This window comes from Cebus imitator, unplaced genomic scaffold (assembly GCF_001604975.1).
Source record: "Cebus imitator isolate Cc_AM_T3 unplaced genomic scaffold, Cebus_imitator-1.0 Scaffold205, whole genome shotgun sequence".
NCBI lineage: Eukaryota > Metazoa > Chordata > Mammalia > Primates > Cebidae > Cebus > Cebus imitator.
In genome coordinates, this window is record NW_016107520.1 from 2,992,535 (window position 1) to 3,008,371 (window position 15,837).

At 39.1% G+C, this 15,837-nt stretch overlaps 1 protein-coding gene across 1 annotated transcript in view; it reads right to left on the bottom strand.

Annotated features, from left to right (window-relative positions):
• Positions 1-244: 244 nt before the first annotated feature.
• Positions 245-15,837, bottom strand: part of TTC23L (tetratricopeptide repeat domain 23 like) — a 73,373-nt gene continuing 57,780 nt past the window's right edge. The window contains exons 10-11 of the mRNA XM_017548288.2: positions 2,699-2,805; positions 245-489 (exon numbers count right to left, since the gene is read on the bottom strand). Of these exons, the coding sequence (XP_017403777.1) occupies positions 2,797-2,805 (9 nt within the window). The 3' untranslated portion in view covers positions 245-489; positions 2,699-2,796. The remainder of the gene's footprint in view (positions 490-2,698; positions 2,806-15,837) is intronic.

Sequence of the window (15,837 nt, forward strand, 5' to 3'; positions counted from 1 at the left end):
AGATTTTTGATTACACAAGGCATCAGCAGCCCTAATCCCTGCGTTGTTCAGTGGTCAACTGTAGCAAATTGAAGTGTTCACCAATAAACTGCTTAGGTATTACAGATTTTTTTTTTTTTTAAATCACAGCTGAAAAAGAGTTAGAAAAAGGGAAATGGAAGGTAATGGAGTCCCAGTGACACAAGAAAGTATAACTTAAACAAAAGCATGTGTTTAAAAGGGTTCTTTCCCTCAAGTCATAGATCAGGATCCTAGTTTCTAATGGCTCTTGGGTATTTTACCTGGAATGCTGCTTCTAAGTGGACCCTTTTTACTGGAGTCCTTAATAAATAAAAAAATAAAATAAAATAAAAAACTGTTCTGTTTTAGATCTGTCACACTATCAGTGTTGAGAAATATTTTGTAGTCCAGAATTTTTATCATCGACAAGGTTGTCTTTATTGTTGGCTATCCTGTGTAGAGGTTTTCAATTTACTGATAACAGAAGACCTAGAGGAAAGGAGAAAACCATTTGAGCATTTTTCTTGGTTCTTGCCTTCTCTTCCTCCATAACTGGCCCTGCCTCTCTTAGCAGCAGATCTCATTGCCTTATCTGAGCTAAAGGCTGCACTTAGCCTGGGGCAACTGTGTCACCATTATTCCACCACATGACTATACTCTCAAAATGCTGGCTCTTCTAGTAGGCCTCTAAAATTGGACTTGGGTTTTCTTCCTAAAAAGCAGAGAGCGCTTCCCTTGATTCAGATGGCAAACTAAGGGTATCCGAGCTACCTGGATTGTTTAAATCCCAGGTGGAAAAACCTATCTAATTTAGGGCCTTTTATATACTTTATGATTTTCACGTGGTTTCTTCTCACGAGCACAGAGACTTAGAGCCTAAAGCCCTGTGAAGGATCTCTCTCGCTTGTTTCTAGCCATTGAGATGTCTGTCCTCTGATTTCCCATTTCTGAAGGAGCTGAGCAGGAGTTGGGTATATTATGATCCAAAAGACTGCTCCAGAAACATAGTTCTATTAAATGTTCTTCAGTTACCTCCTATTTCTACCTCAAGTATGAAAAAAAGTGTGGTTTTCATGGCCCTTTTTTACCTAAAAAGAATATTTGTTCTGTAGAGTATGAGATACAAAATTTTATGAACTTGGAGCTTTTATGCAAATTGCACTAAAGACTGGTTTATTCTGTATGACTGGACCGTATAAAGTACAGAAAGCTGTCCGGCACTTTAACTTCCTTTGCAGTAAACCAGGAGATAATGAGATTCCAAATTAGCTGAAGAAATAGGCACAGATTAAGTAAATTGCCCAGGGGTCTCACAAATTCAGAGATGGGCAAGGAACTGTGAGAGGGCTGTCTCTGCTAGAGTTAGTAAGTAGGAATCAGCCTCGGGCCTACTTCTCTCACACCACAAGGTGGCAGGATTTCCCTTGCCTGAAATCTGAAAGGCCAACTGATTTCCTTAGTGTATATATTATCTTTCAGTTTAAGTGATTGTCTCAGACTGCTTGTCTATGATATTACCTGTGTTTCCAGAACCTATATATCCCTTTCTATATCTGTAAAGTCTATGTATTCTATAAAGTCTATATCTCTGTGAAGATGTTAACCAGCAAAATGTTTTTTTCACATCAGCTTCATAGATTTTACAAATCATAGTAGCTTTACAAAATAATCAGCCCCTATCTCCATTTGCTTCATGCAGCAATGGTGTCAGTAAAAGGCAATAAACTCAAAGACCAGCTTTCAGTAAAAATAAAAATAGCTGTTACTTAGTACATGATTACTATGGGGCCAGGCACTCTGCTAGGTGCTTTACATATTATGCATTATCTCATTATTCTCACAGCAACACAGATAGTACTATACTCATCCCCATTTTATAGATGAGGAAACTAGAATTACTCATAGCTAAAAAGTGGTAGTCCTGGGGTTTGAACTCAGGCTTGCCTGTCTCTAGAACTACAGCTCTTAACCACCATGAATCAAAAAGAAAAATTATTTCATAGGGGTGCACTGAAGTCATATTTCTGTGATCAGATTAAATAGTTGATGAGATAGTCATAGTTCATAAATACTTTATGTCCTAAAATGTGGCCAAAATTCCTTACCAAACTGCAAAAGTATTTATGTATACCCTCAGTGCAAGCACGCACTACACCCTTTGCTTTCAACAAAACCAAACCTTAGTTTCTCTACTTTGGTTCTAAAGACAGTACAAAGTTTTATTTGCCAAAATTTAAATCCCTGATCATTTCAAAAAGACTTCAGGTATATAAAATACAATGCTTTCTAAAAAACTGATTTGCAGCCAGGTACGGTGGCTCACACTTGTAATCCCAGCACTTTGAGAGGCTGAGGTGGGAGGTTCGCTTGACCTCAGGAGTTTGAGGCCAGCCTGGGCAACACAGTGAGTCCTTATCTCTACAAATTAAATGTAAAAATTAAAATTTAAAAACCAGATTTGCTCTCAACATGTCAATAAGGGCAGGTTTTGTATGTTAAAAGTCTAGAGAAGCCCTTCAGGAAAGTAATTTCTGTCACTTTGTATAACCCAGTTTTTTTTTTCCTTAATTAATTTTTGTCTTTCTGCCACTGAGCCTTTCTCTCTCCCCAAGAGAACTGATGCACATCCCTTTGAATCAGCATCCTTGCAACCCCCTTCAGGACACGATGCCCTGTACAACAGCTGTAAAGTACTTACCATTCCTCCGAGACAGTGCCCTCTGTCATGCCTCTGTGCCTTTGTATGTAGAGTTCCTTCTTCCTGGAATGGCTTCTCTTCTCCATCTTGATGAACTGCTACTTGTCCTTTAAGAAATAGCTCAAATGTCACCCTCTCTATGAAGTCTTTTCCAATTCTTAGACTGTCTCTCCTTTCTGCTGTCATTGCAGTGAGAATGCTTTTCCAGAACTTATACTTCATGTTTTCATTATTTCTTCATGTTTGTCTCTTACACTAGAATGCTGTCCCCTTAAGATTAATGACCATGTTTTATTTATCTTATTATCACCTGCAGCGCTAACTGCACCTGGCACTTAGTAGGTGTTCAACAAATGTTTGTTAAAGGAATGAATGAAGATGAAGAAACTGAGACTCAATATTTAAGTATCTTAAGGTCTCATAGTTTTGGGGATTCACACATGGGTGCCTTGACTCAGAGTATAGTGCTCTTTTCTCTATACCTGAGCAGCAAATATGTGGTAGAAGTCCAGCTATTCCCCACCCATACCCCTAGGAGACAACACTAATAAATCAAGCTCCACCAAACCCAGCCTTTTGCTTTTGAACCCCAAGCATCACTCCAGGAAGCCAGTAACAGAATGGGCCCATGAGATTAAAAGGATTTGCCCTGCCTGACCTATACCATGCTATACCCTACTACCAGACCATTTCTGTGGGCATGGTGGAGTAGCTGGAGATGGCAGAGCTCCCCACTGCTCTGCTAAAGACAAAGTACACTGAGCTGGCTCACTGTGGCTTAGCAGCCCTTGTTCCCCATAAAGGAGACCATCAAGCAGGGAACTAAAGGCTTCCAAGTTTTCACTTCTTTACCTCCCCTAATGCCTCCAGCTAGTCCTAGAATCCTGATTTGGAAACGTTGCTGCCCCTTGTTTGGATACCTGGCTGCTAGAGCCGATTGTGCTCCTCACTCACTTATACCAAGGTTTGGCCAGATATTTTCTCCTTAATTTCGCAGATGGAGTGTTCTAATATTTACTAATAAATGATAAGAAAAGAAGATGAATGCCGCAGCCTGGAAACAACCCAGCTTATGGAACATCCTTTCATCACTAAGGTCTTGCCTGAGACTGGTCTGGCTGACACAAAATGTACTGAAGCATGTCACGTACTTTCTTTTTCCTTGTTCACTTCTGTCTGGAGATAATCACCTCCCAAATCCCCATTTCCACTGTACTCTCCTTCTCCAGCCCCTCAGCCCAGAAGAGGCTGTTCCATTTTGTTCACATGATCAAGAGAACAGTAGATCACTAATAGGTTAATAGGCATTGAGGCACCTTCCTCTGCTCCCCTCTTGTAAGGAGAAAGGATGGTTCTCCCTGTTCCTTCTGTTGGCTTCTACAGCTTTATACACATCAAAAGTTGTATCAAAATAACTTTTCCGTATACAGCTGTTCCAGAGACATCTAACAGAAAAATTAAGTTGATTACTTCATGCATTCATACATCAATATTTGATGAGTAGGTGCAATTGTTAAAAAATAGCTAATATTTATTGAGCACTTACTGTATACCAGATACTGTGCTAAGTGCTTTATGTGAATGATCTCATTTACTCTTCATTATGTTTCCATGTTATAGATACTATTCTAATCCTTGTCAGAGAAAAATGAGACACATCGAAAGTGGCAGAAGCTGGATTCAAACACAGATATGTCTAACATGTCTAACTTTAAATGTAGTCTATGGCCTTAACTATTACATTCTTCTAACAATCAGAACTATCCAGTAATGGAAGGAAGGGACCATTTTGAGAGATAGTAAATTCCTGATTATGGGAGGTATTTAATCAGGTACTGGACAAACAGTAATCTCAAAGGTCTTCTCTACTAATACAGCTCATGCTAATATCAGTGATGATTTTCTATTTGCCACTATAATGGCTTCTTATTAGTTATCCTCTTCCCATCTGCAGTCATCATCTCATTTTCAACACTATCATCATCTCTAAGTAGCACAGACTACATGCCAGGCAACTGCTTTGCAGTTTTACTTACATTAACTTGTTAATAACAACCCTATGAAGTTGATATTATATTATTATCATCCCTATTTTGTGGATGAAGAAACTGAGAAGTAAAGTGATTTGTCCACGATTACACAGCTAAAGACAGAGCTGGGACTATACCCCAGGCCATCTGGCACTAGTCCATTCCTTACCACTACATGGCACTCTCTTAATATTTGATACATATACCATACTCTTAAAATGTATCTTTCTTATCATCACAAATAATATTTATAGTAAAAATAAAAGTAAAATGGCACAAAAATATATAACTTAGAATTTGAAAGTCCTCCATAATCCTATGTCCTAGAGATAATTTTTCATGCTTTTAGCCCTAACAATAGATATGGGGATATTATTCCATGACTCTACATCATGCCTTTGAATGACTACATTATATGGCTCTAAACATGTACTAGTATTTCTACTGGTAGACATTTGAGTTTTTCCCACTGTATGATATTATAAACAAATCTAAAAGAAATATATATATATATATGTGTGTGTGTGTGTGTGTATGTGTATATACATATATATGTATATAACATAAATATATATGTATGTTATATGTATACACATACCTATATACATATCTTTATAAATACATATTTTGTGTAAGGATTTCAAAAGACAGATTATTAGAAGTGGTCTTTCAGAGTCAAAGGTTACATGAATTTAAACAGTCTATTAACTTTTCCCAACATGTCCACCAAAACAGTGCAATCAAGAAACAGTGCTAGGTCAGGCATGGTGGCTCACACCTGTAATCCCGGCACTTTGGGAGGCTGAGGCAGGTGGATCACCTGAGGTCGGGAGTTCAAGACCAGCCTGGCCAACATGGTGAAAACCCATCTCTACTAAAAATACAAAATTGGCCAGGTGTGGTGACACACATCTATAATCCTAGCTACTCAGGAAGCTGAGGCAAGAGAATTGTTTGAACCCAGGAGGCAGAGATTGCAGTGAGCCGAGATCACGCCACTGCACTCCAGTCGAAAGACTCCATTTCAAAAGAAAAGAAAAAAAGAGAGGAGAGAAGAAGGGAGGGGAGGGAAGGGAAGCGGAGGAGAGGGGAGGGGACAGGAGGGGAGGGGAGGGGAGGGGAGGGGAGGGGAGGGAAGGGAAGGGAAGGGGAGGGAAAGGGAGGGGAGGGGAGGAGAGGCAGTCAGTCCCATATTAAACAGAGTATTGAGAGGGCTGATTACTCCATAGCTTTGACAGAGCTGGGTTTTATTACCTATATTTTTCATTACCACAAAAATGATAGGTTAAAAATGGTATTTCATGTTTTGAATCCTGCCCGAGATTGGAATCTTTGCGTGTGTGTGTGTGTGTGTGTGTGTGTGTGTTTATTGGTCACATGCATTTCTTCCTCTTTGAAGTGTCTCCCCACCATGTCTTTTGTAACAATGACACTGGCCTCTCTTTCACTGAAACTTTGTCCTCTGATTCCCTTTGTATTATTTCCTGACTCTCCTAATTCTTAAGACTCTTTCAGAGTCTCCTCTTCAGTTCCTCTTTCTGCGTGATCCGTAAATAATACAAAGTGATAATTACGATAACTAACATTTCACAGAAGCTTACTATGTGCCATACACGAAGTAAAGCACTTAAAATGAAATGCTCTATTTATGTGCATTTTCACAGATGAAGAAAGTAAGCCTTAGGGAGTCTCATTATAAGTGGAAAAGCTCAAATTTGAGCCCCAGCTATTCTGCTACCAAATCACCATATTATACTCTCTCTGAAATAAGTGTAAGCATTCTCCAAAGTTCTTTCCTAAACCTTCTTGTTTCACATGTATGCATTCCATGGGTTATCTTACATTCCATTAGCTTCAGAATCATTTCCTTGAGCTCCTGGCCCATACAGCTAAGAGCTTACAGTCATTGCCAAGTGAATGTATTGTGGGTACCACAAACATATCCAAGTGGAAAGCATCTTCCCTCAGGTGCCCTAGACATCCTCCAAGATTATTCCTCTTGCCAATACTATTTAATAGCATTGCCATTCACCCAGCTGCCCAAGCTAGAAACTTCGAACCTACCTTTGATTCCTGCCTCTATTAAACCTCACATCTGACTGGTCCCAAGGTCTGGCAGTACAAACTCCATGTAACTTCTCAATCCATCTTCTGCACATTCTACTACGGCTTTAAATAATTAAGGGTCTAAACATCTCTCCCTTGGACTATCAGATCTGCCTCCTAACTGCTCTCCCTACTTCTCCCTAGGTACCCTCTATCAGCCAATAATTGATCATGTCATATCCTGCTCAAAACTGTTTGATGGTTGCCTTCTGTCTACTAAATGAATTCTAAATGCCTTAGCACAGCACGTAAAAATTCTAGCCCCAGTCTGTCTTTCCAAACTCATGTCCAGCATGTCCCTCCTTAGGTACCTTAAACAACGACCCAAGGCCACTTGCTTTTCCTCAGTGATATCAAGTATCTATGCCACTATGCTTCTGTTCATGCAACTTGGAATACTCTCCTCTGGCTTCTCGTCCACTGCTTGTGTCTACTTTTCTTCGAAGACCCTGCAATCCAGCCCTCAACCTATGCAGAGTTTTTACCCACATTTCTAGCCTCATGATCTATTGCTTGCCCTTCTCTTTACATTTCTATTAAAGACTTACTACAGACTAACTTGTAATCTAGTCATATGTGTCTATTTTCACATGAGGGACTCTAGCTTAAACATATTAGTATTTCTGGAGCTTAAGTGAGCTAGATATGTAAATGATCAAAACTGAAGTACATTTGTGATTTAGATAAAAGGCTAAACAACCTGAAAGTTTACTTCCAAGTCTGAGATTTTCTAGGCCCTTTCTGTATACCAAAATTTTATTTGAGGCCCTTGCAAGTGTCATTTAACCTTGAAATTAACTCTAATTTCAAGGAGCCATTTCTATTTTAGCTTTTTACAGAGACTTCAAAAGCCAACAATTCAGGCTCCTAGCAACGAAAGTCCAGTGAGTATAGTCAAGGAGTTTCCGGAAGAGGTGAGGTAAGAAGCAGGAGAGTACATCGGAAAACTAGCAGAGTTCCAGGACATCTGGGACTGATTACTCCAGTGAGATGCCGAAGTTTGCTAAGAGAAAGCAATCCTTGTCTGGGGTTTTGACATCTGGCTTTGGCAGTTACTCCCATGGCTTTGCTCAGCAGTTCTTCAGGAATGAGATATGGGCTTGTTTCAGGGAAAGAAAACCTTCTGCTACAGCAAAGTCCTTCAAAAGACTCTTCTTTTCCCCTTATATGGACTTTCTTGGTAGGTTTGGTCTCATTGTAATTTACAGAAAGAAAAATTCATTTTCAAGTGCCTGAAGAAACTCATACCTAGGGTCTGAATTAGATTTCCTAATTTTTCTCCTTCTATGAGTCTTTCCAAATCACCTAAAAGGCACAGTAAATACTGGAAGGCAAAGCAACCTCTGGCTACCAAGGAATTAGATTCATTCCAGATATTCTGAAGTGTCTCTTTTTAAATACAAGCTGAGTAGAACTTCTGTTTATTTTGGAGGAAAGATCATGCGTTTTTTCTCTGAAATTACATACTTTGTTCTTTTAGTTTCATTATTATTACCTTCAAAGCACAAAATGTACTTTAGGTATGTTCAGAGATTCAAATTCGCAAAACTAGCATATGGTAATAGTGGCTAACCATTATCCCTGATTTCAAATATTCTGAAATGTTGCCCTGAAAGCAAAAGGCAATATTCTGTGAAGGGGAAGGAAGGGTGTTTTACGAACATCTATTGAGCACATACTCTATCAGGCACTGTACTATGCATGTTATAGACATGATTTTATTTAAAACTCACAACAACTCTATGTGGTTTACTATTATCTGCATGTTAATGATAGAAAACAAGGCTCAAGGAGGTTAAGTGATTTGCCCAAGGTCACATACTTGTGAGTGGAAAAGGCAGGTTAAGATCACAAGTCTGACTCTAGTAACATATACTCTGTACCTATTACTCTTAATATAAAACAATAATAGAGTGATACAAAGAAACTTCTTATTTTAACATTCTGATCTATTATGTCTTGCACTTCAGAAAGATAATTATTGTTATTGTTATTTTGTTATTATGATCTCAACATTCATTGGGCATTTAAAACCTGCTAAGACCTTCCAGGCCCTGATATAAGTCTTGTACTATCTATGATCTCATTAACGTTCAGAAAATGTACTTTTTGATGAAAGTGCTAATATTTTACTGATGAATAAATAGAGGCTGAGGGGGGTTAAGTCACTTTACCCAGGCCAGAAAGCTGAGTGTTGGAGCCTGACTTTTTAAATCCAGGCAATCCTGGGTGCGGTAGAAAATGCCTGTAATCCCAGATACTTGGGAGGCAGAAGAAGGAAGACTGTTTGGACACAGGAGTTTGGACCAGCCTGAGCAACACAGTAAGACCCCATCTTAAAAAAAAAAAAAAAAAAAAAAATCCAGGCAGTCTGTCTTCAGATAGTAAGCTACACTGCCTATAGAGTACAGATTCTGGAGTTAGAGAGACCCAGATTAAAATTCTAGCTTTGCCTCTTTCTGGGTAAGTTAACTTCAGTAAATCAGTTTTCAGTTTTCCCATAAGTAAAATGGGTTCTGGAGCCTTACCTTACAGGTATTCTCATACATATACTCAAATTCATCAAGGTCAGAATTTGTATTACATAGTGAAAGGGTATTTTTGAAATTTGATCAACCCAGATTGAAATCTTACATTTACCAGCTATCTTATGAACAAAATACCCAATCTTTCTTTTTTCCTTTTTGTTTATTGAGACAGGGTCTCAGTCTGTCACCTAGGCTGGAGTGCAGTGGCACAATCACAACTCACTGCACCCTTGACCTTGGGCTCAAATTATCTTTCCACCTCAGCCTCCCAAGTAGCTGGGACCACAGGCACATGCCACTTCACCACGCTAATTTTTATATTTTTTGTAAAGATGGGTTTCACCATGTTGCCCAGGCTAGTCTTGAACTCCTGAGCTCAAGCAATCCACCTGCCTTGGCCTCCCCAAGTGTTAGGATTACAGGTGTGAGCCATCATGCCCAGCCAAGATACCCAAACTTTCTGAGCTTCAATTTCATCACCTGAACATGGAAGATACAAACACCCACTAATAGTGTGGTTTATGAATCCGAAAATGTATATGTAAATATATAATACGGTGCCAAGAAAATGGAAAACCTTTTAATATTTTTATGGTTATTGATTAAGAAAATGCTTTCACATACGCCAACAGGTAGGGAACAAAGTTTCCCATTTTGCCCTGTGGCTGATCCTCTATATCCTCCTAACACGGGAATTATTGACAGAGGCTGGAGAACATCCTCCTCTGGATGATGATAAAACAGGAAGTAGCCTCCTGTGGGGCCCACCTCATGTGTGGCTGTGACTGAAGAGTGTGTGGATAGGATGGCTGAATGTATCCTCCATGGCATGGTCTTCCCCACCTGTCTAGCCTGGTGTACTTGGTGAGAAGCAGACCGATTGTCAGCCGCTGCTGGTGATTCAGGGTCCTAACTCTCCGTAGCAATGCACCTCTGTTAGAGGGCTCTCAGGGAAAAGCACATGGCCTTTAGAGTCATACTTATTTGAGTCCAAATCCCCGAGACTGAGTGAATTTAGGCAAATTCCTTTATAAAATATCAAGCTCCCTTCTGTCAAATGAGAGCTATCATACTGTATATTTGTGAGGATTAAATTATATACTTTATGAATATGACCTAGCTCAGTTTAATGAATTTGGTATAAACTCCACAAGTTTTCATTCTCTTCCCTCTTAAAAGAGAACAGTTAAAGGTCAATACTATTCTGAGATGAACAAACGTCAATGATATGCGTCACTGACAACATCAAGGTTAAAGACTGAGGCAAATCTATACAAAACTCTCTTTGACTTAAATTCTAAACATTTAAGAAAAGAATCTGCAGAGGCTCTGTCATTATTAACTTTGGAGACAACCGTATCCTGAAAAACTTGCCTTATGTTTACGAACCTGGACTTTGTATGTCCAGCAAGAAAAATAAATTTAAGGTACTCATTTACTTTGTCTGAATTATATCGTATGTTTCACACTGTGATCAGCTACAACCTTACAGGACTTTTCTATAATGCTTAGCATTGAAAGGAATATTATAAATACTCAATATTATTGCAGCAGACCCTGTAATACTGGGTTCTAAGAAACCATAAGAAATCAACTAGTTTTCCCAAGTATAGGATTTGGCTAAATTCATACACAGGTAGGACTTCACCTTACTAGCAAGAATGTTAGAGGTGAATCACCCCTACCTGGTTGAACTGGGAGAGGCCATGCCATGCATATAACCACATTGATGACATGGCTGATGGCCAGGGCCAGAACTCACCTCTGCAACAGGGTAAGGAGGTTCTTTGTCTCTCTGCTTTTACTGTGTTCACCTCCATATGCAAGGATTTGAATCATCAAACACTAGGTAAGGTGAGAAACAGCAGAATAAAGAGTCAGATAGCAAGCACCTTACTGCAAACCAAACTCAGGAAAGGACCAGCAGAACTGAGATGTCACAAGTTTACATTTCAAACACCTGTACTACATTTCATTTGTTTCCTAAGCTGATAACAAGGATGTAGCCCCCACCTAGGCTTACAGCATCCTAAATTGCCAAGTTGAATCCCTATTTCAAATGGAGGATATAGCCATGATGTCTTAGTCCATTTCATGTCTAGTGAGGGCCCACTTCCTGGTTCATTGACAGCTGTCTTCTTGCTGTAAACTCACATCGTGGAAGGGGCAAGGAAGCTCTCTGAGGTTTCTTTCAAAAGGGCACTAATCCCATTCATGAAGTCTCCACTCTGGAGTGCTAATCACCTTCCAAAGGTCCCATCTCAAAATACCACCACATCGGAGATTAGGTTTCAACATATGAATTTTGACGGGACACAAACATTCCGTCTATTGCACAAGCCATCAACAATTCATTGCCAGGTTAAAATCTAAATGAGGCTCTCCTTACACTGATTTTATGTGGAACATAGTAAACCCTCACAATGTGTATGCTATGGTCTTTTTAAATTTCAGAACGTTTGTCTTCAGTGATCTCTCTGATACTGCCTCTATTTTAATCATATAATTTTTTCAGAAATACACACCGTTCTTTAGCTGAATCTCTACTTTGTCCTTCACACTAACAACTTTCTCATGAGATCCCTCTCTTCTTTCACTCTGTGTTCCAGGGGAGCTTTTCAAGTTTGTTATATCAATCTCGATTCTTAAATTTGGCAGCATATTAAAACTGCCTCTAGAACTAATAAAAAAAACAGATTCTGCACACAACTCAGAACTTTTAATTCAGATGGTCTGGGGTGAGACTCAGGAATCTGTTTTTTGCTTGTTTTGTTGTGTTTCTTACTGACTGTGTTGCAGTTCTAGGTTTGAGAGACAATACTCAATATCACTCCATGTTGAGTCTTCATTATTTTCAATGTGGGTTTGAATTTTATTAGATTTGTTTCTCTGGAACCCCTTCTCATTTCACTCATCATTTTTCGTTTTATCTCATCTTTTGTCCTCGGATTGTCATCCTTTCATTTCAAAGTTTTCTCTCCTTCTGGACCTCTGCACCTATTATACAGAGGCCATCCATGTGTTCATGCATCCCAGGAAAAGCTATCCTGGCTCCTGTAACTTACTTTCAGGAGGCTTACTTTTTCCTCTGATTCTTCAAAATGAGTTACCCCTTTCTCCTGTTATTTACCATTTTCTGATCACATTAGGTTAGCCTGAAATGAGATGAAAATCTCTGCAAACTTGATGTAGACTGCTTCTGACTCCACCCTTTGCTCACTTGAGTATTACTTGATCTTTACCAACTTTTCCTCTGACTTTGAACAAACTTAGGTTTTATGAAGAGGCATACCCATCTATCTTACTAAGTCTTTAGCTTCATTCTGTCAGCATACTGACTGGTTGAACACCTCTTGCCACACCCCTACTGCAAGGGAATGAGTTCTCTGGAAGGGGAATGAGTACTTGGGTATGGATGGGTAAACTGGGTATTACTAATTCCACCCAACCTTGAAGTGCTTTCAAGAGATTCTACCACTATCATACTTAGACTCCAAGATTAGGGTGTTACTCTTTTAAGACTCTTGTCCAGGGCTGGGCGCGGTGGCTCAAGCCTGTAATCCCAGCACTTAGGGAGGCCCAGACAGGTGGATCGTGAGGTCAAGAGATCGAGACCATCCTGGTCAACATGGTGAAACCCCGTCTCTACTAAAAATACAAAAAATCAGCTAGGCATGGTGGCGCGTGCCTGTAATCCCAGCTACTCAGGAGGCTGAGGCAGGAGAATTGCCTGAACCCAGGAGGCGGAGGTTGCGGTGAGCCGAGATCGCGCCATTGCACTCCAGCCTGGGTAACAAGAGCGAAACTCCATCTCAAAAAAAAAAAAAAAGACTTGTCCAGGCATGGACTCAACAAAAGTTTTTGTATCATATTCTCCCTCAGCACATCTAAGAAAGCAGACAACTTTCAAAAGATAACACATCACTTAAAAAGAGAAAAGGAAAGAAAGAGAGTAGGAATGAATGGAAGGGAGGGGAAAATACGTACATACATGCATACATACGTACATACATGCATACATACGTACATACATGCATACATACGTACATACATCGCTCCTTGCATTCTGCTTACAAGCCCAGGGGAAAATGTAATGAAACCAGCTAATAGTCACCTTCCTCAGCAGCTGAACTGCGTTTCTGTGCTCTCCTTTGGCAAAGCAGATCCTGCCCATGTTATAAAAAGATTCAGCCACATTTTTGCTATAGTCACCGTAGCTGATGATCTGGGACTTTAATGAAGACTTTAGCAGTCTGTAAGCCTCCTGAGGGATAAAATGTTTTTAAAAAAAATCAGCCCGGCAATTCCGGAAGAGCATGCTGGTTCTATTCCCTGAGCCCTACGGAGAAGGCATTGTACCCAATGATGACATAGCCCACTAGGATCAGTCCGTTGTGATGTGTCACCTAAGTAACTTGTATTAAGAATTAAAGTTCCAAGCTTATAATTAATAATAGTTAATTCATATGTATAATACTATTTAATTTTCATGGCTGCCCTACAAGAGAGGAACTGTCATTATACTCATTTTACAGATGAAGGAATGGAAACTAGCCACAGCTGAGGATCTTGCCTCAGATCATACAGCCTATAATTGGCAGTGTCAGAATTCCAACACTAGGCAGCCTGAATTCCACAACCCTCACTCTTTTTTATTCACCTATTTTTTATTTTAAATTTTTTCAAACCTTCAGAAAAGCTAAAAGAAGAGTAAAATAAATACCCATACAGTTTTCACCTAGATTCACACATTGCTACAACTTTGCCACATTTGCTTTATTGTTCTCTTCTTAAAAAATATCTCTCTATATATAAACATATATGCATCCACACATATATTTTTGTTGAAAATAAGTTGTAGTCATCAAGATACTTTACTCCAAAATGCTTTTTTTGTTTGTTTGTTTGTTTGTTTGTTTGTTTGAGACAGGGTCTCACTCTTGCTCAGGCTGCAGTGCAGGGGTGTGACCATGGCTCCCTGCAGCCTCGACCTTCTAGGCTCAAACGCTCCTCCACCTCAGCCTCTCTAGTAGCTAGGACTATAGTTGCACACCACTCTGCCCAGCTAATTTATTTATTTATTTTTTAAGAGATGGAGTCCCACTATGTATCCCAGGCTGGTCATGAACTCCTGGGCTCAAGCAATCCTCCTGCCTTGGTGTCCCAAATTACTGGAATTACAGACAAGCATGAGCCATCACACGTGGCCACTGCTAAATACTTAAGTATGTGTCTTCTTAGAACAAGAAAATTTTCCTACATATCTACAATCACATTATCATTCAATAAATCTTACATCAATACAACAGTATTTCCTAATATATGCACCATATTCAAATTTCCCAATTGTTCCAATAATGTTCTTTACACCTCCTTGAAATCTAGCATCTGATCTTCATGTACTGCATTTAGTTTTCATGATCCTTTAATCTGTAACAGTTCTCCTGCCCTTTTGGTCTTTCATAACATTGACACTTTTGAAACATCTAGGCCAGTTGTCTTTCAGCAAAGCTGTCACTGTTAACTACTTATGATATAGCAAAAATAAATTAAGTATTCATTGGAAATTATTCGTAGGACAACGGTGCTTGTATTCATTTGCCTTCCCAATGTGCTCTCTTTAGAGAAGGTGAAGAGGTATTGTTGCTGGCTCCCTTAAGAACTGCACATCACCCACTCAGTGCCTGAATTATCTACCTTGACAGGTATAACAGGACATTTCTTCAGAATTGGGTTGAGCATGTAATCATCAACCCTAATGTGGCATGTCAGAACAAACATAAAAGGGATGTCAGTTGCTGCTTTCCAGAAAACACTGTCAATAAATCAGGAATCTCAAGGCTACTGTAATATTTTTGCATTTTTTAGAGTAGGAAAGAATGCATTTAATTTATTGTTTTCCTGTTTGTTTTCTTTCAGTGTAAAAGGCTTTCACTTCTTTGGTTAAATTTATTCCTAAGTATTTTACTCTTTTTGATGCTATCGTAAATGGATTTTCTTACTTTTCTTTTCAAATTGTTCAGTGTTAGTATATAAAAATGCAACTGCTTTTTGAAGGCTGATTTTGTTCCCTATAATTTAGTTGAATTTATTAGTTCAAACAGGGTGTGTGTGTGTGTGTGTGTGTGTGTGAGAGAGAGAGAGAGAGAGAGACAGAGAGAGAGAGAGATCACTAGGGTTTTCTACATAACATCATGTCATTCTGTGAACAGAAATAATTCTACTTCTGTTCATATTTGGATGTTTTTTATTTTATTTTCCTGCCTAACTGCTATGGCTAGTACTTCCAGTACTATGCTGAATAGAAGTGGAGAAAGTGGGCATCCTTCTTTTGTTCCTAATCTTAAAGTAAAAGCTTTCAGTTTTTCACCATTGAGTATGATATTAGGTATAGGCTCTGCATATATGTATGGTCTTTATTATGTTGAGGTAATTTCCTTCTATTCTTTCTTTGTTGACTTTTTTTTTTTTTTTT